Below are 25,248 nucleotides of genomic sequence, written 5' to 3' on the forward strand. Positions count from 1 at the left end.
GCCAATCACAGCGTGGCATTTCATAAAATGCTGTGCTCTCATTGGTGGAAAGTTGGCTCACCCCGATCTGGCTCACCACTAAAATGATTTAAAGATCCAGCTCAGTTCTAAGAGGAAAATGATATTTAATCGACTGATATCAAAGGTTATTAACTGATTTTTTTCGTAAAGATTCCTATTACTAAAATGCATCTATTCTATAATTTATTTGTTGATATACTCTTCGGGGACTTTTACTATTCACTCGTTAACAAAAATAACACAGCTAATTTTTGTATAACCATCCTAAGAAACTAATCTATGAATATGACGGTCCGTCTGTTTTGCTAATATTGCTATACAAACAAGATTTCTATGCTCCGCTACTTATGGTCGTTTTATTTATTTTTGAGTGCTCTACTTATGTTACATAGAAATTGATCAATTAGGGAAATTTTAAATGTATTATAGTTAAGGGGAGGGAGATCCAATGTTTTTGTTTAAATCATCTAACACTTTTTAGTATAGTGAATGAATATCAAATGTGAGATTTGTCTTTACTCCCCCCCCCCCCCTCTTCGAAGAAAATAATTAGTTTGTCATTTTACAAGTTACATATTTACAATCAAAACGTCATTTGCATTTTTCATTAAATGGAAGGAGGACTTTACTAATATGTCAAAAGGTAACCTAGGAAAAAAGTTACAGCCATTGGAAAAAAGTTACAGCCATTAGAATTCACTGTTTGGGGAAAGGTGGTTATTCAGTAATAATTATTTATCCATAATCCATTCAAATAGTGTATTTATTCGTTCATACATTCCTCCTTCCGTCTATGTATCCATTGTCCAATCATTTATCCATTCATTAATCCATCCGTTTATCTATCCTCACCATTTATATATCTATTTATTTATATTTTCATTCATCAATTTATCCAACCATCCATTTGAGTATTTGTAAAATTCTCAAAATCTTCACGTTTATTTTTTTCTAACCGAAGATTTATGAAGGGGGCAATTAATAGTTATTTCTCGCATCGTATTATAAACAGCTTTCCGCGGATATAGAATGTACAATTATAAGATTAAAACTAGTTTTTTTAGCCCCGAGTTGCCGAAGGCAACGGCTAAAAAAAACTAGTTTTAATCTTATGATTGTACATTTCTATATTCGTAGAAAACTGGATATAATACGATGCTAGACATAGTTTTTTCGTATGGATGAGAACCGGTTCCTATCCACCGGATTCGAATGAATACGAGAAAAACCTTTAAACCACCGAATGGATTAAATTTAAAAACAAAATATCCTAAAACCGTCATAGGAACTATGCCGAGCTTCCCTACAATAGATAAGTAAATCAGTTCTTCAGTTCTGTGGCTAGCGAGATCTTACAGATCAACCAAAAAATCCTTACTACTTTGTCGAATATCTATCTATCATTTTATCTTTAGAACTACACAGTATGTGGTCTAACTTTAAGTCTAAAGAGTGTTTCTTACATAAGAATAACAACTATGGGACCATTCTATTACTAGGCAAAATTCTAATGTGATATTTAGGATTATAACAACCGCCCTTTTCTGTTGATGTTAATTGTAGGCGTGTCTTCTGAATTTGTTGATTGAATTTATGTTCAGCTTGCGGTGTGTTCGTGCAAAGTAACGTGTACTTTGAGTTTCACAAGATTCTTTATAGGAACTGACACCCATCAATCTATCTAATCTATTTATCTATCAACATATTATTTATTTTTTAAAAACCGATCCATCTATCAATAAATCTTTCTATTTATATTTCTTTGCATGAATCTTTCACCCATTTACTTTGACCATTGATGTTATAAATTAACTAATTTCCCTATATATAACTTTAATTTCAATTCATAATACTATATTTATCTTTTTAAAAATCTATCACAATTTAAGTTTCTATCAACATATAAGTCTTTAATCTTTTGTATATTTATTTAACAGACAATCTATTGATAAATCCATCTATTTATCCTTTTATCAATCTATCTATGTATTTATCTTTTAAACTTAAAAATGTTGCACTAGTCTTAATAATAATCATATGAAGATCTTTATAGTGCCTATAAAAAAATGACGTCATACTATACAAATGACTAATAATATGCCCATAAATAGACTAAATTACCAATGGCAGGGCAGTATACGTTTTAATTGACCAATGGTAGGCCAGCACTACATCATTTTCTATAGGCACTATAAAAAGCTTCTAATCATATTAATATTAGCGGTTTTGAAGAAGCGATTCTTAAATATTATTGCCTTCCTATCTCGTTTTAAATAATCATATATCGTTAGTTAATAGAATTAAAATTAATATCAATGTACTAAAGTATCTGGATGCATGTTGTCTGCTTGTCATAAAAATCTATTAAGCGGCTGTATTTTCAACATTTCAGGGAATTATACCATTTGATGATATGGCAGGATTTAGGCTATTTGGTTGTGAAACCACAAAAGAAGTTTCAAGTAACATTTAAAATACCTTGAATATGGTAATATGCATTGGTTTTGCAGAAAGAAATGTAAAATAAAGACAGGCGGATATAATTACGGAAGTTATAGAGTAGCTACGCTTCTTAAGATGAGAACAATAAGAATATGTTCTTCAACGTTATTACTGCGCTACTAATGGACATAATTGTCCTTTATAAAGGTTAATTCTATTTAATAACAAGGATGACAATATCTATAAGGGCGAAGCACTGAAACGGCAGGACAAACGGACTTTTACACATTATCAGAACTGAATAATCAGAATATAAATGATTAAAATTAAGTCGTAACAAAATTCTAAGTAAATTTGGTGAAAAACTGCTTAATAAAAGGATTATGTTCAAGGACATACTTACATTTTTAGGGCGTGATTATAGAGATACTTCGCTTATAACATTGTACTTTGTTGTCCTTGGAATAAGTATTCCAAAAATCCTATCATTTGGATAATTATATAACATAAAAATTTCTTATTATAAAAGTTACAAATCAACATGTTTAATATGGACGAACAACATCCTGGTAATAATTATAGAGTTGCTACGCTTTCCAAATCGTACATAACTTTTACACGAATCACCATGCAAAGTTTGAAATCGATGGGACAATCTTAACATGCCTCAATTAACGAAAAAAGGTTTCCGTTCTAGACGGACGGACCGACCCTAGTTATAGAAAATCTTCGCTTTTAAAAATGAGGTACAAAGGGTTTAGTACTCAACCACAAATTATTGTGAAAGTTCCAAGAAAAACTAATAAAATAATGTACAAACAAAATATATATTTGTATTATTACGTTTAAATCACAGATAAATTTAATCATTATGTCTTATAAAAGATAAATTGAATAATAATAAAATATATAATTATACTTGGTGTTTTATCCCTACCGCTGAATATATCATATATTATCAAATCATTGGTATAGTAAATTACTATTTCATCTATTTTGTATACACCTACTGTAATGCATTTGCCATGGTGCCTTATTGCAATTGTTAAATAGTTTGCGGATATGACAATATGAGGTAGTGATGACACACCAAAATTAGGTTAATTGGTAGCACAGCTAATCTATATATAAGCTCAAAGATAAGCTCCTTCTTCATAACTTACTCTGTCCGTCTGTACGTTCTTCTGTGAAGCTTTTTATACGATAACTCATTATATCTATCCGTTTATTTTAATAGTTTTTTAACAATTTTTATTTTATGATCGCAACATATAAATATTTGTATCCTTGTTTCATATAAAATTTAGAGATTAATGAAATAATTTTATTCATTCATATTAAAAATAAAAGTATAAAAATATATTGTCTACTTTTCTCAATATTTAAAATCTCATGGTGATATACCTAGCTATGGTTTTTGAACATTTGACAGCAGAACAAAAAAAATAAATAAATAATTTCTGTTTTAATGGCCCCAATTTTTCTGAAGGATTAGAATTGTTTTGTATCCAGCGGAAATTTATATAAAGAACGAGAATTTTCATTATCACTTTCAATCCGAGATTAATTTCTGAGCCATACTGGAAATACATGAATAGGTGCCAACAAAACAGAAATTAATCCTATCATATTCATTTTTCTATCCACAGAAAACTGTCTGTAATCTGATGCAATAAATATGTAATATATGTTAAACTAAAAATCAAATTAAAATTAAATTAATTGTAAATGATTTTTTCTATCCTGTATAATTTTACATCGTTAAAATTGAATTATCAAGAAAATCATATTTTATTATTATTATTTGAATTAAGTTATGATTTTAAAAAATAATATTATTGAAGCTTGCTTTTACGAATATTATTTCAATCTGACTAATGAAAAAGTAAAAAGATTATTTTTAGATGGAAACCTTTCTTAATAAAAAAGAATATTGTATGAAAATTTCATTAGTTTTAGAGGTTTTTTAACTGGTTATTTAAGGACAATACAATAATTGCAAATCTTTATCAAAACTAAGACTTCCCCTGGATTTGTTTCTATTACTGGGAGTTTTGAAGAAATTAAGCTTGTTACTTGAATCTAAATATGTTATACTTTTACCACTTATAATTGAAATATCATCAGTATCAGATTCTGGTACACTAGCACAGCTGTTCTCAGGTATAGTGTTGGCTGCAGTTGGTAAATTTGATGGAGTTTCAGCCTTTTTGGGCTCCACACTGGCTATCCGACGCTTTTTAATATTTTGCAGCATTTTTAGAGTGTTGTTGGAGAAGATTTTTTGGTTGTTTATTTCTACTGTTGAAGGAAGATTTTCAAATTTTACTACTGCCGTTGTTGGAATTTGTGTTATTTCTTTGCCAGTTGGAGACATACCCACTGATGAAGGTATTGGGGAATAGGTTGAACATTCTGGAGTCAATCTTGACACTCCTCCGGGAATCACCGACAAATTTGATGTCGTTCCGTCGTCATTTTCCATCTCCTCTTCCTCAGTGCAATAAATATCATGGCGATTTTTTCGCATATTAAATATTCCTCGTTGACTACTCTTAGTCTTTTCATTTGCAACAGAAAATATCTGTTTTGATGGGTCAAAATCGTCGTTGCTGTCATCAAAAGAATCTGTGCTACTGCCCTGCAGAGGTGGTAAAGTTATTTTTGCCGCCAATTTTGGTATGTCGTCGGGGATTATGTTTGGGATGTCGTCTTCAAGTCTGAAAAGATGTTAAGCATTTCAATGGCATAATTCTAAAAATAAAGTAGTAGAATCTATATATGGAAGCATTTACATCAATTATGAACTATATAATTCACAACAACCAAAGCATTATGTTATCATAAAGTCATATTTCCTAAAAAGATTGGATTGAGTTATGATTTTCTGAAAATAAATAGTCTTAGATATTATATAGTTTAACCTATGCATTCTTACACACTTGACTCTTTAATATCTATACTTAGATACCGTGTACAAGTACAGACATAGGCATATTATATAGTAGCTGCTTTGAAACTAAACAGAGTGTCTCAAAAATCAGCCATGTGACGTCATAAAAATGACAGATTATCCATATCTTTTTTAGTGGTTTTCTTTCCCCCTTCTCCTCTTATCTCGTTTATTTTTATGACGTCACATGGCTGATTTTTTAGAAACTTTGTCCAGTTACAGCTGCGTTAATAATATATTTTACACCTTATTAAATGATGATGTGAAATTTGAGGAACATTTATCATCACTTCTTCATTGCTATCATCAGAATTATTATGATCAGTATCATCATCATTAGCAGTTGTGTCAGAATAGTGTTGTTGTTGTACAGCCTCACTGATATCAGGAGGACTATGGTGAACATCATCAACATCTCCCTCAAGACTACTCATGGAGGGGTACTCAAGCTCTATCAAAGAAAACTACTCAAATTTCTCTTCAATTTATTCATTTAACATATCTAAACTAAATATTGAAAGTTTCAGTAAAAAAGGAATTGAAAAAATTAGCCATGTGACGTCATAAAAATTAGGAAGATGAGAGGAGAAGTGGGAAAGAAAACCCTTGAAAAAAGAGATTGATAATCCCTCACTTTTATGACGTCATATTGTTCAGCTTGTTTTAGCACATGATTGATAACAAAATTTCCTTCTGTCCGTCCGTCTGTCTGTAGAGATAAATTTCTCAGCTGCAATGTACATAGATATATTATATAATCTGATACGTTGGTAAGTGGGCAATGCTATAAAAGACCTATACATACTTTATTTTAACAGGTTTTGTGATTATCTTCTTTCTACTTATTTTATATGACACCTGCTTGAAAACTGACTCTCTGTTTTTCAAACCAAACCATGATTTTTTTGTGCTTCGTTACTCATGGATGTCGTCATCCTTGTTTAAATTATATAAATAAGAAAATGTGAGTATATTTTTCCTGGATACATGGACTGACTGCTCGTACTGGTACTGAACACATTACAACTAGGGTACTCCAGGTTTCTACTATAATCAATATTTTTATTATGGACCATTCATTTTAATAAGCATTATATCTTATCTTTACTTACTAAAAGCCTAAGAAATTTAAATATTATTTTCATATCTTTAAGCACTGTTAAAATTTAGTATCTTGTTTTAGATGGTCCATTAATTTAAAAATATCCTTTCCTGTACATTAGATAATCTCTAGGAAGGCTGTTTTCTAAAGGCATACTTGAATTTCTAGACTCTCTTTCGTATCTAGTTGAAACCGGTTGTTCTTCAACAGCTGATGATTCCGGTTCTGAATCTTGATGACTGATTGATTGAGGTGTATCGACGCCATCTTGATTTTCCAATGGCGAAGATATGGATCTGTGATACATAACACTTTGGATAGTCCGCAGCCTGTGTTGTCTGTTATACGGTACAATAGTATTTATTCTTGGTTCATCAAATGGGCTTCTTTCATACTCATTTTGATAATCAGCTGAAGCGTAATAGTTACTGTAGCCGCCATTTTGATTATTATCAGCTGATGACGCGTACGGGTCAGCTGTTATTGGCAGGTGATCACGTGACTCTTGCTCTATGGTGTATTCATATGGTGGGGCAGGGTCGGATAAACTTGTGGAGACAGAGCGCGGTAACAGGTGATTTGACAGACCTAGAATGAAAGAGGAAAGTTTTAAAAATTGATGTACTGAATTTCTAAAAGATCAATTAATTCATAGTTAGATAGATAGCTTAACAGATTGTTGTAAAATAATTAGAATTAGATGTTTAATGATACTACCTACCTATTAATAATTTAGGATTTAATTGTAAGGCTTGACTGTAGGTAGGTAAATCAGCTTCCACTACTGTATTATAGTCAGGGGGTAAGGATTTTGGACTGCTTCGTGAGGAATCCTGAAAAAATTATAAATCTTATGGTTTTACTACTTACTCCATCCTAATCCTTCAGATACAGACTCACAGAGCCAAACCAGTTATGGCCTCAGCCGGTAAATGCCAAGAGTTAATTAAGAGTTTTTTATTTAAAAAAATAGGCAAATGGGTCAGGGGCGTCCAAGCATTTTTATTTGGGGGGGGGGGGGGGGGTAAAATTTTGAAATAAAAATTTCAAAATTTACGGCACCCCCAAGCTCATTTTTTGGGGGGTAATCTTTATTTCATAGAGCCATTTTTTTATTTGGGGGGGGGGGGGGGGGAGTAAAATTGAAAATCCAAAATTTTGGGTGTCATTTACCCCTCCCCCCCCCACCTGGACGTCTATGAAATGGGTAATAGATCTAATCCTGCGGGTCCATATAAACCTTAATTGACATTTCCTTACTTAATTGAAATTATGTTTTGCTTCCAAAAAATATGGTTTGTCAAAAAAGAATTATGTAAGTTCCTCTCTGGAGAAAACATCCAAAAAATGTGTAACAGACAAAGTAAATTAAGAATAGCTGCTCTACAATAATTGTTGTTTTTACCTGTGGATCTATTTCAAATAGAAATAGGATTAACGCTCTGGTGAACACGTATATTAGAACAAGAAAACCTATAATAAATAAAATAACAGATTGGTAAATAGATTGATTGTTAGAATGTCTGTCACTCTGTAATCATTATGCTTCTCCTTTACATTTAAGCTTATTATATGATGAATTTGAAGGAGGGTGAACCTGCACCCCCCCAAGAGAAATTACCCTATAAACCCCCCCCCCCCTCTAAAGAAATGATTTACTTATACAATTTTAAACTAAAATTAAATGTAGAGAGTCAACTTCTCTCCCCTTCCATTAAGGCCTTTAGAATGGATTTGTTACTTTTCAAAATATTTTTCCCTTATCTAAAATAACGTTATGGAAAAACAAAAATAATCTTAATGTATTTCATTTAACAAAAAATACAATTATGTAGAATTTGATAAATTTTGACGTATACAAATTTTATTAATCTGTTATTTACCGTGGAATTCTTTTATTTAAGTTTATTTCTGGAAATTAATTCATTGTTTTATGTAAATAATAATTTTCCAGTATGGTGTTTTTCTATATGGCTATAAACAGGTTCTATGCCATATTTCAAATCTGCTTGTTTTCCGATGTATAAAAATCGTTTCTGAACCGAGATGAAACTCCATTTATCAGGGAAAAAAGGTAAAATATGATACGATGATGTTTTGAGTGTAAAAAAATACATAACCAAGGCAGGGAGAGAAGGCTGTTTATTACAATAGTCCCCAAAGTTTTTATATCCGTTGGCTTAACAATTTTGGGGACTTTTAAAGAATTTTTATTGGTTGGTTTATTTAGTTGAGTATCCAAACGTTCCAACCACTAATTGTAATCTTGGTCCGTTGGTCTGTTGGTAATTTTTTGCCAGAAAGGTTTCATTATTTTCTATTATCATATCCTTCTTTCTTTCATGACCGTTTGTCCAAGTCTATCCATATTCTTATATTGTACATTTAAAAAGGAAGAATATTTTTTAGTAATAGCTTATTTTCTAATTTAATAATACACGTGAAACTTAAACATAATTGCTGCTCTTCTAAAATTGTACCTTATAGTAAAAAGAATCCAAATAAAATATTTGAAATTGATAGAACAATTCTAACTATACCTGAAGAGATCATTCCAATGCCAATGTATCTGACGTAATGAACCAGATCATTATGGAATCCTGAATAAGAAAATAATAATTTTAATCGCTGCTTAGATGAAATTAAATAACTGTATGTCCCCATCCCAAGGACATTGTGCCGACCCTCAATTGGGTCTTTGAAAATCTACCAAAAGTGTCGGGAATTTTAACATATCCAAGTAGCAGAAATCAATTTGGTAGCAGACGAAAAAGGTTCTTGGAAAAGGGGGGTAGGTAGTTATCTGTAAATATATCTATACTATAGATCTGTTGATTTCAAATTATCTTAAGTCTTAAGATAAATTTTAAAGCATCCAGAAGTGTATTATACTTATAAAATTCATTTGCAGATTCACGCTTTGGTCTCAGATAAAAATTCCAAAATCCACCCACCCTAATATACATCCCCAATAATGATAAACAAATGAACAAAGAAAGTAGGACCAGAGAAAACTCGCATTTTTTTCATGCAAACTACCTGAATTTGAAAAAAGGTAGCCGTCAACTTTCATTTTTTTCTTTTATTTTTTTTTTAAATCACGGAAACATTTTATTTTTACTGCATAAACTGCATGAAATGTTAAAAGAAGAGAAGACAATGGATTTGTTATTACTTAGATCATTTTCATGTTCAATTATAAAGTGAACTATGTAATAGGCTAAAATAACGATCAACGCCATCCCCCTCCTTTACCCCATCCCCTCTCCTCATACTGGATAAACGGCCCGATATTGCAACTTAAATTGACGGCAACTTTTCTCCTGTAATAATATCCACTTTTATTGTACATCCATTAAGAAGACCATATTCGACATTTAAGATTTCATTAAAAATTTATGTAACATACAATTGAAAGTCAAAACTTCTTGATTTATCTAGAAAAGTAGTTCAAGCTTGCTAAAACAAGTAAAGCTATATTCATAACTAGCGCAGCAATAACTGCTGTTTGCGGTATAGAACACACAGAGATAGACATCCTATTGCTTTTATATGAGGCTAAACAAAACAAACCTAATATTATGGATATCAGACCAATGTAAATCAAAACAATTCCATATCTAAACAAACAGATAGATAGATAGATGAATTGATAAAAATATAGATAAATAAATAGATGGTCAGATAGATGGATAGATAGATTGATGTAGATAATATATTATATATTAGTCTAGATAGATAGATAGATATACCTCAAAGGAACACGCACAAGAACTATATATAGATAGATAGATATACCTGAAAGGTATGTGTATAAGAACTCTACCCCAATTTTTTTAAATGTAATAAATAGTATCTTTCTGATGATTGCAGAAGCTTGAAACTCTGAGTAAAATAAAATAAAAATTAAAGATAGAATGTTGCTAAACTTTTAAGTAAGTTTATGTATAAGAACTCTAGATATATAGATAGATAGATATACCTGAAAGGTACATATATAAGAACTATAGATAGATAGATAGGTATACCTGAAAGGTACATGTATAAGAACTCTAGATAGATAGGTATACCTGAAAGGTACATATATAAGAACTATAGATAGATAGATAGATAGATATACCTGAAAGGTACATGTATAAGAACTCCAGTTAGATAGATAGGTATACCTGAAAGGTACATGTATAAGAACTCCAGTTAGATAGATAGATAGTTATACCTGAAAGGTACATGTATAAAAACTCTAGATAGATAGATAGACATACCTGAAAGGTACATGTATAAGAACTCCAGTTAGATAGATAGGTATACCTGAAAGGTACATGTAAAAGAACTATAGATAGATAGATAGGTATACCTGAAAGGTACATCTATAATAACTATAGATAGATAGATAGATATACCTTAAAGGTACATGTATAAGAACTCTAGATAGATAGATAGATATACCTGAAGGGTACATGTATGAGAACTATAGATAGATAGATATACCTGAAAGGTACATGTATAAAAACTATAGATAGATAGATATGTATACCTGAAAGGTACATGTATAAGAACTCTAGATAGATAGATAGGTATACCTGAAAGGTACATGTATAAGAACTCTAGATAGATAGTTATACCTGAAAGGTACATGTATAAGAACTATAGATAGATAGATATACCTGAAAGGTACATGTATAAAAACTATAGATAGATATATAGATATACCTAAAAGGTACATGTATAAAAACTATAGATAGATAGATATACCTGAAAGGTACATGTATAAGAACTATAGATAAATATACCTGAAAGGTACATGTATAAGAAGAACTCTAGATAGATATATAGATATACCTGAAAGGTACATGTATAAGAACTATAAATAGATAGATAGATATACCTGAAAGGTACATGTATAAGAACTATAGATAGATAGATAGTTATACCTGAAAGGTACATGTATAAAAATTCTAGATAGATAGATAAGTATACCTGAAAGGTACATGTATAAGAACTATAGATAGATAGATATACCTGAAGGTATATGTATAAGAACTATAGATAGATAGATAGATATACCTGAAAGATACATGTATAAGAACTATAGATAGATAGATAGTTATACCTGAAAGGTACATGTATAAGAACTCTAGATAGATAGATAGTTATACCTGAAAGGTACATGTATAAGAACTCTAGATAGATAGATAGTTATACCTGAAAGGTACATGTATAAGAACTCTGGACATAACTGTGTTTGACATACTTCCTTTTATTCCTAAAAATATTAAAATTTTCAAACTTAAATTTCCTTCCATGTTATGTAAACGAGTAATCCAACTTTAAAGTGGAAGTCAAAAAATTCAATTTTAAATCTTGCGGCTACGCCCCTAAAAGCCACTAGCACTTTATTGATGAGGGGAAGGGGGTTATTTTTTCTTGGGGCGATTTATCTTGGAATGATAGTGGTACCTTCCCCCAAAATAGTTCTAAACTTTCCCTTGAAATATTAGAAGCTTCACTGAAAGGAAGGTCCATGTTTTAAAAGTGTAATGGCAAATACTCATAATGTTAGAATAACCACATAAATTACGCCATTTTGATAATGAAATACTATAAAATAGTAAAAATATCATGTTTGATATACTAGCGGCTTCACCCCAAGACTTAATATCAGTATATCTTCATGTCTTCATGACGATAATATTTCATTCACAAACTTTAATTAACAATTCGTTATATATCTTAACAATATAAAATATTACTACTCATTATTGCTGCGCTAATTATGCACGCTATTGTCCTTATAGAGTTTACTGTTTTATTTATTACTTGCGGTCATGAGAGAAAGGGGTTAAGTAGACCAAAAACTTCCTATTTTAGTTTAAAACAAAAAGTAAAAAAAAAAATTGGGATGGTGATATTTTTTACTGTGTTCACCATATTGATCCTGCTTGTAGCAGACAGTTAAATATCTTGTTACTTTTATATTAGAATACTGTACTATAGTTAAATGCATTATCGTTTCCAAGTCATCTTAATTATTGCTACGCTACTTATTTAACATTAACTAAGAATATGTTAACCTCACCTCTATCTGTATAAAACTAGCTTGAAACCGTCGTATAACCGAGCATTTAATATTATTCAGATTAATATTACCCTCGGCTCTCCGTCAAATTTTACGGGGTGTTTGAAGTCCCAAATTTGTCATAATAACAGTACAATACAAGAAATGTTTACTTTAATATTCTACCGCAATTTCAATTTACTAGAATGTTCTTAGGAATGAAATTAAAATTCTCCGCCTCTCTCTGGTTTTATTTCTCTTTAATTTGATGTTTCTATAATGATGCCATTTTTTAAAAGCGAAGCTTTTCTATAAATAGGGTCGGTCCGTAACGATTATCCTATCGATGTCAAACTTTGCATGATGATTCCTATAACAGTTAGGTACGACTTAGAAAGCGCAGCAACTCTATAATCGTATCAGAAAGTCCGAACATCCATTTAAAACATGCTGTTTTTTACTACTTTGACAGCAAAGTTTTGTATGCAAAAAAATTATCCAGTTCATCTCATTATTGGTTACTACAACAAAGGTACAATATTATAGGCGAAGCATTTCTATATTCAAGTCCTAAAAATGTAAGTATGTAATCAAACAGTACCATTTATTTAAACAGTTTTGCAACAAATTTTGTTTACACTTATGCATTAATATTCTGCTTATACAGTATGACACTATATGTACAAGTGTTAATGTTCGTTTGTCCTTCTATTTCTGAGCTTCGCTTTTATGGATGTTGTCATCCTTGTTTATTAGCTAAGTTTCATTAAATGGTTTAGATAATCCAAAATTAAGTGCTATAATCTCCCTCCCCCAGAAGAAAAAAAATTAAATTTATCTACATATATTTTTTCTCCCTATTTTTTTTTTGGGGGGGGGGGGGTGGTAAAGCTTTCAGGGCGTGATTCCTTTCAATTTGGCCTAAAATATATTCAGGACAATACTAATCTTTTATGTAAATTATGAAGTACATCTGTTTACGATATCTTATGAACAACTTTATGATTATTTTTTGTCTCTTTACATGGACACTCTAGAACTTTAGTTTTCTGAGATTTACTTTTCAGTTTTCACAGAATCACCATACATATTTAATAAACTATTATGATGACATTATGGTGCTTTCCCTCAATGTTTCTAGCAAGTACACACCCCCCTACTCTTATTTTATAGGAGACAGCCAGATTTCTGCCCTCTATGGTGCTCTCATAACTTTATTCGATCTTATAATAAATCTAGAAAGCTTAGATTAATGTTTAGATCTATTAACAGTAAAACAAAGTAGGGACAGTCTGAACACATTATGGTTTATAAAATGAATACATTTTGGTACAAAAGAAAAGTTTTTCTAAGATAAAGCTTAGCCTGAGAATATTGTGCAAAACTTTCGTCGCTTGTTTTACGAAATCTAAGTTTTGACAAAAAAATCTTTATTGGATAGAAATTTTTAAGTTGGACAGATTTTTCTGTCTGAATGTCCATCTAGGTTAATAAATCTATTGTTTTAAGCTACAGACAGATCGCCCACTTAGTTTCAACTAAATTTTATATGTTTTGTAATGTTTAGATTTCAAAATATTAATTTGTGTGTATTTTACTGAGCTAGTTTTCATCAAATTATTTCCGACAATTTTGGTTGATATTTTTATGACTTTATCCTAGTAAGGTTTTTTTTACTATTCAAGGAAGATTTATAAAAGTCTTAGGGTGGTTTTAGTATATTTATTTTCTACCCTGCCACAGAGTTGTGAAATTAAAGACCATTGTCCGCGAATAGAAAAATGAAAAATCCTAGGATTAGTTTCATTTTTATGAAAAATCCTAGGAGTATTTCCATTTTTATGAAAAATCTTAGGATTAATTCCATTTTTTGTTTGCCCTCAGGTCATTATACACTATTGTCATAAAATGCGATTTTATAATGTGATACTTATGCGTAAGTGAATGTACATAGTTTAAAATGCGTGGGGTTATAGCTACAAATAGGAATAAGCATTATCAAAAAAAATTAAGTATAGATGTATAACCAGACAACTACCTGGATCCTACCTGGACCTTTTTCGTCTGCAAGCAAATTGCTTTCTTACTCTTTTGTAGCAACTTGGCGGTGTTAATATTCTCGACGTCATTGGTTGATTTTCAAAGACCCAAATGAAAGTGGGCTCAGAGTCCTTGAAATGGGGATATACAGTTATTTACCCCCTTCCCCTTCTAGTGATTTACTTTAAAATCAAAAAGGCTATCCACGTATAATTTTCTACATCCATAAGAGTAACATAATCATTCTAGATATGTAATTTTTATGCTTTTTTGAAAATGTTCTTAAAAGAGGGGACTTGAGAAAAAGACCTATCAATCAATTCAACTATCTCAAGTAGTAAGGTTTTTTGTCTGAGGATAAAGTTCCTTAATTATTCTGGTCCGAATTTGTTGTAAAATTTTTTAGGATAGCTTGTATGAGTTTTCTCTATCTTAATTTTTAAAATATTTTATCTGTTTGTTTATGCGTATCTCAAAATAAAATTTTAAGTTTTACAAAGGGAATTTAAGTATAAAACTCTTTTTAATGGAAATTTTTATTTACGAAATTTTCCTATTAAAGCTTTTAAAACTTAAATAATCGTTTAAAAATCGGTTAATTTTATGATTTTGAAAAGTTTTAATAGATTTTTTATTTAAAATATTCAGATATTTTTTATAATGATGTGCAATTTAATAAAGCTTCCCTAAAAGGCACAGTACAATTTTAAAAACTTCAATTGACATTGCCGTTATTACATCAACATGATGTTTGAATCTTATAGATATATTTTTTAAAATTCTTAAAAACCGTCAATTTCTTTTGCAATTTTGTGTTATACATTCCCGAGCCTAATACAAAGCTTCCCAAAAAGTTGCGGAATGGGGTATTCCTGTCCAGTTTTTTGTTTAGGAATGAATATTTCTTACCCTCGTGAATAAATGATGATCTATCGGTCCATCATTTATTCCCTCGGGTAAGAAATATTCATTCCTAAACAAAAAACTGGACAGGAATATCATTCTCATTTAAACAAAAAACTCATTTTTTTATGCTAAAATGTGGTTTAATTTTGGTTTTTAATTTTCATTTATTTCCCGGCTATGATCATTTTTATCCCTGATATCAAGTTTCTTTTAATAATTGCTAAAATTTCTAAAATCTTCCAAAAAAAATTTAAAATCTTCTAAAAAAGACTACCTCCAGGAAATAAATGGGGTATTCCTGTCCAGTAAAAGATCTGATAGGATTTTTCCTCCAAGTTAGGTTTTTTCATTCATAATTTGCTTTGAAATACCTATAAATTATACCTGTTTTATGTTATGTGAATAAATGATGACCTATCGGTCCATCATTTATTCCCTCGGGTAAGAAATATTCATTCCTAAACAAAAAACTGGACAGGAATATCATTCTCATATAAACAAAAACTCATTTTTATGCTAGTAAAATGTGGTTTAATTTTGGTTTTTAAATTTCATTTATTTCTTTCTTTTAGTAATTAATAAAAATTCTAAAATCTTCCAAAAAAAATTTAAAATCTTCTAAAATCATACCAGGGATATAAGTGAGATACCAGGGAAATAAATGAATATTTACATCCACTATTTAAGGGGTTGTTTATATGGGAATGAATATTCAAGTCGTACACAATATATTGGACATACAACTATATTTTTTAATGAACTAACGGATTTAATTTAAAAAAACAAAATAGCCTAAACCTATCCTGGGACGTATTTGAAGCTTGTCTTAATTGAAAACTCAGTTCAGTAGTTAGTGAGGTCTTAACAGACAAACAAAAAAACCTTTCTACGTGATTTCATAGAAAAATATAGAATTTGGTAATTAATTTAGGTAGCTTTGACTTTAAAAAGACATTTGATTTCTGTTTCACAAAAATGTTTTAACAAACTCATGACGTTAAAAGCTATCTATAGCTGTATTATGTGACGTGTGACCAATATACAGTTTATCCTCTAAGAAGTTACCCCCCCCCCAAAAAAAAAAGGAGTAAAAATCAGTTTGCATTCGAATGGCGGGAATCATATATTTCTGTGATCTATACAAAACTAGATTATATAGATTGTTATATTCATGTTATTCAGATTCAACAAAATATTCTATTCATAGTTTTTAAAAAATAGAAAATTATTGTTAAATACGGTGGTGTGCACAATGCACAGGGTTTGCCAGGGGTGGTGCCCTTGCGAGGGGGTGTATTGCTGACAATGGAAGGTTTTTTATTATGTTTTATAGTAAGGGGAATATACACAAAAAAAATTGGAAACATAGCCAGAACATCATGAAAATTCAGTGGTTAGCAAGATCCTTCGGTACACACACACAAATAAATTTACAGACATCCTGTTACTTTGTTTTAAGGATTATACCTTATTTACTTAGTAGATGGTAACAAATAATGGCTTATAATCAGGTATCTTAAGGGATAAGAAAAAGATAAAATGAAGTCACCCTCAAATTATAATGAGACAAAATTAACCATTATATAGATTGTAATAATTAGGAGAAAAGTTTTCACACTGTTCGTATGTACAACCAGCCAACTAACATAATTTACATTAAAGACCTGTAATTTTAATGTTTCAATGTCATAATGCAATTTATTTTTTTCCATTTATGACATAGATTTAAAATATCTAAAAATAGGCGATTACATAAATAATGTATGTATACTATACCTGCTCTGTATAACACGCAAAATATATGTATTATATTTTTAGAATAAGCTTGGATATGGGGATAGGGTAATCGATGTGAAATTCACCATTTCTAAAGTCTTATGCAACAATTAATAATATTTGCTGATTTTTGAGCTTTTAGGGAGATTGTATGCCGTTTTTATGCAAATGGTTCCAGCAAAATAAATAATTTAATTCTAAGAGATTTTTAAAAATATGTCATTGATTTTTTAACTCATAATAGGATGCAATTCCTTAAAATTGTTTTATGCTCACAAAGGTCTTAAAATCAAAGGGTTGGTTGTCTGTGAATGCCATGTATATAAACGCGCTAGATAGTGTATTTTTTCACTGCAAATCCGATTAATGTTCGCTTAATTTAAACTGGTCCTGAGACACTCTAAAATCAAGTATTTGAAACTTTCTATAATACGATGCGATGAATAACTATAATACACCAACGCTAATTTGTTAAAATCTGCTGGATATAATTTTTTTCTCTCCAAATGTCGGGTCTTATCCATAAGGATTTATTTTTAGACTTTTAAATGTTAATATCTTGTGATTCACGTCATAATAAGAATAACAAAGTATTTTTCTATGAAATCATCAGAGACGACAAAAGGTGGGTGGGTGAGAGGTAATATAACCCCCCCCCCCTCAAAAAATGCAGGTAATTCCCCCCCCCCCCGCCCCTTATTATCTGCTAGAGCTATATGGCTAAAAAAATCGTAAGGTTTAATAAAAAAAATCAGACTTTTTATTTATTACGTTTGTATTTTGCTTGCTTTACCACTATAATTTACAACCTTTTTTACATTGAAACGGTAAAACGGTTGTAATTTCTTTAATGAATATATTTTTTACTTATTTCTTATTTTGGAATTTTAGTTTGGTAAACTGTATAAATAGGCATAAATGACATATATGTAAGAATGAATAGAACAAAAATAATAAAACATAAAATTTATTTTAAGTTACAGTAAGAATTACACATATACAACAATAGTTGGCACAATTTTTAGGTTATTTTTATTCTGTATTTAATATTTTATATAAGTCTTTAGGTAATTTACCATTTTTTATTAGGGAACTCTTTATCTCAAAGTTTTAGGCATGCTAGAATTTAAAAACCCGACTTAACAAATTATGACAAAAATTAATAATTGAGTTTATGTTTTAAGGGTGCCATCGTTTTGAAATTTGTAACTTTCTTAAGTCAGGTTTTCAAAATCCAATATAATTCTTAGTAAACTATTTTTTTTTTAAATAATAAAAAATCATATTTTATATATATGTGTATAAAAATAAAAAAAATCAACTTTTCTATAATCACAGCTTAAGATATAAATGAATATTAAAATACTTTTTATAAGAATGTATTTTTAGGCTTATTAAATATATTTAAAATACTGAATATTAATCATCATGTAAATAAATTCATAAAAATAAGGTAAACATGAAGAAAATGTCCATAAGCAGCGCAGCAATAACAAAATTACAACATTTTGGTGTAAAACAAACAGTCAAATGATACAAAAAGGCTCAAAGAGTAATGAAAATTGTACCCTAAGTTTTTTCCTAAAAGTCCAATAATTTAGACAAAAAAGGCTACATAAAGAAAAGAAAAAAATTAGTAAGCAATGTGAATAAATCACTAAGTATGTTTGTGACTCGTTCAGATCGCGAGGACAAATCCTAATTACAGAGAAACTACGCTTCTTGTTAGGTAATAATAATTCGATGTTTATGTTAAAAAAATATTTTTAAAAAATAATCTTGAATTTTTAATGAGTAGAACGTCATAATCATTTATAAACACTTAAATTTATTTTCGAAATAAAAGTATGAGATATATGCTCTTATAAAAAAAAGTATTTCAATTGATTTTTAGTGAAGAAGTCAAAATAGTCTTCTGTTATATTTCTAATTTAAAAGTATGGATTTGAGACTTCAGAATCGCAAATTATCATAACAGCACAATTTTTGCGATGATTACATTATGAGAAGGTAATAGCACACCATGAGTTAAAATGTAATTAAAATTAAAATTCTCATTAATCTTTAGAAAAATTTAAAATATAAGTACAAAAATAATCTAATAGACCTTTAAATATGATAGAGCGTTTAGTTTCATAATAGGCACAAAAAAAAATATTTTTTTATAATTAATAATACTTAATGGATTTTTAAACGAAGAAAAAAACATGGAAAGAGAGGACAATGTTGATTATTAATTGTTAAATCACCCCTGACTTTCATTTGTAAAATTTTGCCTTTGGGGGTTAATAAATTTAACTGCCATTGTCCACTTCCACAATAAATATTTTTTTCTGCTCATTCTAGCAAAAGCAAATTATTCTGAACTATATCAGTTCCATATTCGGCCACTAGTAGAGCTGCCAGCCACTTGGTGAACAGCTCACGGCTGCTGAATGAGAGTACGCGGCCAAACAGCGGCGTCTCTTTGGTCCGGACGGGCTCTTGCTTGCTGATAAAGGTTAGGTTCAGATTGTGCGGGGCGTTCCTTTTCTTCTCACAACCTTAACAAGATGTTCTTTGAATAAAGTAAAAGAATAGATGATAAATGAGTTACCCAACCCGTGGACCATGTGCCGACTTTCATTTGGGTCTTGAAATACCAGCCAATAGCGTCGGAAATATTAATACAGCCAAATTACTATAAAATAAGACCCCCCCCTTTTTTTTTAATTTAATTTAAAATTTCGGGGGTTTCTATTTTTTTCTTTTACAAGGCTAGGGGCGAGGCAAATGGGTAGTTTGTTTATAAAGTTTAGATTTTTTTACCTATATACCAAATAATATCTTCTACGGGCCAACATTGAGATTCTACAGTATGACCATTCTTATCCTCCTATAGATAGATAGATAATTAGATAGATAGATATACATTGAGATTTTACAGAATGTCTATTCTTATCCTCCTATAGATAGATAGATAATTAGATAGATAGATATACATTGAGATTCTACAGTATGACCATTCTTATCTTCCTATAGATGGATAGATAATTAGATAGATAGATATCCATTGAGATTCTACAATATGTCCATTTTTATCCTCCTACAGATATATATGTATACATATATATTGAGATTCTACTATCTTCTTGTCCTCTTAGATAGATATTAGAAAGATGGATAGATATATAATTTGACAGATTGATTAATAGAATGAAAGATTTTACAAATAGTTTTAAAAGATGAACGAACAGATAAAATTTCTACATTATGACAGGTAATATTAGCCAGATAGCTAGCTAGATAGATAAACAGTCAAAATAATAATTAAATAGATAGATAAACACTTACCTTGTGCAAGTGATAGATTGATGGACAAGCAAAGAAATAATAAAATAGATGGATAGACAGTTAAAGGACTAAATAAATAGATGGATTTCAAGGAAATGAAAAATAAATAGATATACAGATAAACCCTTACCTTATGACAAGTGATATTAGCGTTTGCCACGCTGAACAAATATTTACAAAACTTTGATTTGGGTTTGTTATCACAGAACTAAAAATTTCATTCAAATTTTATTTTTAGTATTCACTCTGTCTGTCCACCCGTCCGTCAGTCTGTCTGTAACGCCATGTATTTTTTTTAGCTGCTATTGAAGATACCCTGTTTTTTTTTCAAGTAGAGATACCACTCCCCTAGGAACCATTGGTATGTAACTTACTTGGTCTGTCAGTTATTCGGTCAAGCTTCTAAAGCTTTTGTGAATTTCTATTTCTTTATCCTGTTCCCTCCACATCTTTTTACATGACCACTGAACATCACTTTGTACATTTGTCCATCCAAGACATTAATTGATGTTCATAAATAAAAATACCAAAAATAAAATCATTGGTTGAAAAGTGTGGACACTACTAGTTTCCTGATAATTTTAGTTGGGTGGATGATTTTGTCTGATTGACCATCAAGATTTAATAAATCTATTAGTTTTGAATAAAATTGGAATGCCTGAATTTCTGAAAATATTGAGAGTGGTGGGATGGCACAGGGCACAGCGTCTGCATACAGCTTACTTGCTTTCAATATCAGGTAGTTGTTTCTTCTATCTTCATCTAGATAGTTAGATAGATAGATAGATAGATAGTTAGTTAGTTAGATAGATAGACTATTTTTGAAGAGGGCATTTTTTCTTACTTTTTCAATTGAAATTTTAAATAGAGGGTCGATCCCTACCACTCAACTTCAAATGCCCTGTAGTAGGTATCTAAATTTATAGAAAACAAGATCCGTTAAAAGATTGAATATGTACAATTTTTAAAAACTTTTATAACCATTTTTGTAAACTTAAAAATTCAAAAAAAAACTAAAAATTTTGACATATCATTATTCTAAATTATAAATGTCAAAATAATAATTTACTATGCTAAATGAATTTAATTTACTTGACTTTATATTTTGTCTTCTTTTAAATCTGGTGAAATAAGAATTTGACAAGTTTTCATATTGACATAATAACAACACACAATTACCCAGGAATTTAAAGGGATGTACATATATCCCAAATGATGATACACAAAATTATTCCTTTTGTAGATTAAAATCACTGGTTGAGACGTTTGAACATTTAAAGTTGTTAAAATAACAAAAAAGAAATCTTTATTATAAAACTTTGGGGACTATTATAATAATCATCCCAATGTCCCCTTCCACCCCTGCATGTTACCTTGCCAGACGCCCCAGCGTAGAGTGAGGTCAAGAAGCTTTTCTGAATAGTGGATGGGTCGTTCTAAACATTCCCCAAGTACAACTTCGTGCATTGTTAAACCCTAAACAATAATATTAATAATTTCACAATTTAAAAAATACAGCATGGATTAGGCAATAGGCGATAAATGTTCAATTAGGAAATACCAAACTATTAATAAAATTATCGGTGGAAAAGTTTAGACATATTTACTTTTTAAAGGAAGATAAATAGAAATATCGATAGTTAAATGGATAGAATTTGAAAGATATCCTTAAACTAAAGTAACAGGATGTCTGTTTGTGTTTTTGTACCAAAGGATCTCGCTAACTGCTGAACCGATCGGGTTCTCCTAAACAGGGTAGCTTCTCATAGGTCCTGGGAAGATTTATAACTATTTTGGGGGAGGGTACCACCACCCTCCTAAAAGAAATCAAAATAAAATCGAAAAAAATCTAAATATTCCCGCCGTATAGTGGCGCTGCGTAGAGACATGAATTTAACAGCTGATTAAACATGAGCAAATTATTTCTCAAATTAGATATTTAAAATAAAAAAAAAAACATTTTAATGCCACTCGAGGCCTCTAGGGGCGTAGCCGCTAGTATAAACATATAGTGAGATAGATAGAAAAATAGAAAATATACCTGGATATCATTTAACCCAGCTTCTTTGGCAACATGTTTGATGGCTTCGCCGGCAGTTAAACTCGGATGTAGAGTTAAACTAACACATTGTCCAACGGTTCTGGAAAGAAAAAAAGTAAAGTTTAGAATGAGTAGAGCAATTCAATGAAGTTTAATTAAAAGTGAGCATTGTTTATTCTATCTGATCTGTTGCACTACAAACATATTTTTTTCTATTAAAAAATGTGCTCCGATTTACAATAACAACTTTTTTGCAATGGCAAAAATAATCATTAGAAACATTTGCAGAAAACAAAGAATTACATTAACCTCGTCTCGTCCTCTCTTATTTTGAAACATGTTAAAATAATTATGGGGGGCCGGGGGTATTGTTTTGTGTTTCAGCGTTTCACCTAAGTGTAGTCTAGGTTTGGATTTATTGACCCGCAGGTAAAGTCCCCTTAGAGTTAGGCAACTCTGAGCTGGAATAGGGCCTAAAGAAATAATTAGCCCTCCTCTATTTTGATTTCTTACAAAGTAAGAAGGGGGGAGGGAGGGGGTAGCTATTCTAACCAACAATTCTAGGGGGTTTTGGGGAAATTTTTTAGAGTTGTTTGTCAGAATATCATTCTCTTGTCCCTGTTTTTACTGATTGTATGAAACAAAATGTACCTTGATTCTAGATAGCACCACATTTTTACATCCCCAGACCTCTTTAATGTGCTTGGGGTTGGAAAATTAATCTTCTCCAAAACTTCCAATAATTTCTTCTCTTTATCTAATTCCTTAACAGATAGATAAATAGAAAATTAACCTCATTCGAAACATAGATAACTTTCCACATCAATGCATTGATAGTTAGATGGATAGACAGATGGATAGATAGATGGGTGAACAGATACACGGATATATAAATAGATGGATAGATTGAAAGAAGGATAGGTGGATAAACATATAGATTATAGATGGATCGACAGATTGATAGATGACTATATCAATGGATTGATAGTTAAATTGAAAGACAGATGGATAGATTATATATAAATAGATGGATAGATAGATTGATATATATGAACAGATACACGGATATATGAATAGACGGATAGATAAATGGCTACATAGATTAATATTTATATATTGGATAAATAGATGATTATATGATGGAATAATTAAAAAGATTAGTTAAAAAGACAGAATCAGTAAGAGGAACTATTTTGACACCTATAAAGAATGGAGCTTGTTATTCGACAATAAGCATAATAAATAGTTTTCTCGTATTCATTCGAATCCGGTGGATAGAAACCGGTTCTCATCCATACGAAAAAACTATGTCTAGCATCGTAATATATCCAGCTTTCTACGAATATAAAACTGTACAATCATAACATTAAAACCAGTTTTTTTAGCCGGTGCCTTCGGCACCTCGGGGCTAAAAAAAAAATAGTTTTAATCTTATACTTGTACATTCTATATCCGCGGAAAGCCGTTTATAATACGATGCGAGAAATAACTATTCTCGTATTCATTCGAATCCGGTGGATAGGAACCGGTTCTCATCCATACGAAAAAACTATGTCTAGCACCGTATTATATCCAGCTTTCTACGAATATAAAAATGTACAATCATAAGATTTAAACCAGTTTTTTTAGCCGGTGCCTCCGGCACCTCGGGGCTAAAAAAAACTAGTTTTAATCTTAAAATTGTACATTCTATATCCGCGGAAAGCCGTTTATAATACGATACGAGAAATAACTATTTCATGTTAATCGAAGAAAGATAGATATGAAGTAAAAAATGGACTGTAAAAAAGAAAACAGATAAAAAGAAGAAAAAATGATAAAAAGATAGAAGATAGATTAAAAGATAGAAAGATAAGATAGAAATTAAGAATATAGAAAGATACCTCCATGTCTACATCAAAAAGATAAGGATAGTTTGATATAAGATGGGCACACACATCCGTCTCCTCCCTGGTCTCTCCAAAACCCTGCGGGCGGGGGGACAGTACTTGTTCACTTTGCATTTCAGCAATGGATTTATTATTACTTGGATCTTACACCAGAGCTGGATCTTTAAATCATTTTAGGGGTGAGCCAGATCGGGGTGAGCCGAATTTCAGCCAATCACAGCGCGGCATTTCATAAAATGCTGTGCTCTAATTGGTGGAAAGATGGCTCACCACTAAAATGATTTAAAGATCCAGCTCAGATTTTCTACAATGTGTTTCAGAAAAAACTGCGTTTTCCAGTTTTGGGAATCAACCAGAAGAAGCACGAAAAAAAATAATTATAGGTCCATATTCTCTGTAAAAACGTACATAACATTTACTTAAGGTGTTTTCGATATCTCTTAAAATGTGGCTGTACTGATAGGTAAATGTAGGTTAAAAATGCCTAATCCTAAATCTGTGACAACTATTAAATTCAACTAACTTATTTTTTTTGCTACATATAGGTTGAAAAGTACAATATTAAATTAATCAAAGGGTAAATCAATGTCCCCATTTGAGATTTTTTACATATTTTCTATTTTTGGCTACATGCAAAGTTCTTTTTAGGTTCTTCAGAATTTATTTTTTCTATTTCTCTATTGCAAAGGC

At 30.5% G+C, this 25,248-nt stretch overlaps 3 protein-coding genes across 5 annotated transcripts in view; all 3 read right to left on the minus strand.

Moving 5' to 3' along the window:
- Positions 1 to 3,277: 3,277 nt before the first annotated feature.
- LOC145325507 (uncharacterized) lies at positions 3,278 to 5,863 on the minus strand. Its single transcript, XM_080168487.1, has 2 exons — positions 5,663 to 5,863; positions 3,278 to 5,183 (listed from the first exon to the last, which is right to left on the minus strand). Exons 1-2 carry the CDS (start codon positions 5,848 to 5,850, stop codon positions 4,442 to 4,444), a joined length of 930 nt encoding a protein of 309 aa, XP_080024613.1. The 5' UTR covers positions 5,851 to 5,863; the 3' UTR covers positions 3,278 to 4,441.
- Positions 5,864 to 6,612: 749 nt separating this feature from the next.
- Positions 6,613 to 11,777, minus strand: LOC145326578 (uncharacterized). The gene is made up of 6 exons (XM_080169948.1): positions 11,721 to 11,777; positions 10,092 to 10,138; positions 9,059 to 9,118; positions 7,924 to 7,991; positions 7,240 to 7,351; positions 6,613 to 7,106 (listed from the first exon to the last, which is right to left on the minus strand). The coding sequence occupies exons 1-6, from the start codon at positions 11,765 to 11,767 to the stop codon at positions 6,613 to 6,615; spliced, it is 828 nt and encodes a 275-aa protein (XP_080026074.1). The 5' UTR covers positions 11,768 to 11,777.
- A 6,469-nt stretch (positions 11,778 to 18,246) lies between these two features.
- RhoGAP15B (RhoGAP_ARAP and RA_ARAPs domain-containing protein RhoGAP15B) overlaps positions 18,247 to 25,248 on the minus strand; it is a 99,477-nt gene continuing 92,475 nt past the window's right edge. For all 3 annotated transcript variants that reach the window (XM_080170113.1, XM_080170112.1, XM_080170115.1), the window contains 8 exons: positions 24,553 to 24,635; positions 23,321 to 23,433; positions 22,670 to 22,769; positions 22,002 to 22,104; positions 21,287 to 21,390; positions 20,759 to 20,836; positions 20,104 to 20,170; positions 18,247 to 19,838 (listed from right to left, as the gene is read on the minus strand). In XM_080170113.1, the coding sequence (XP_080026239.1) occupies positions 19,633 to 19,838; positions 20,104 to 20,170; positions 20,759 to 20,836; positions 21,287 to 21,390; positions 22,002 to 22,104; positions 22,670 to 22,769; positions 23,321 to 23,433; positions 24,553 to 24,635 (854 nt within the window). In that variant the 3' untranslated portion in view covers positions 18,247 to 19,632. The remainder of the gene's footprint in view (positions 19,839 to 20,103; positions 20,171 to 20,758; positions 20,837 to 21,286; positions 21,391 to 22,001; positions 22,105 to 22,669; positions 22,770 to 23,320; positions 23,434 to 24,552; positions 24,636 to 25,248) is intronic.

The sequence above is a fragment of the Acartia tonsa genome, chromosome 8 (assembly GCF_053477335.1).
Source record: "Acartia tonsa isolate MP-2025a chromosome 8, ASM5347733v1, whole genome shotgun sequence".
In the NCBI taxonomy this organism is placed as follows: domain Eukaryota; kingdom Metazoa; phylum Arthropoda; class Copepoda; order Calanoida; family Acartiidae; genus Acartia; species Acartia tonsa.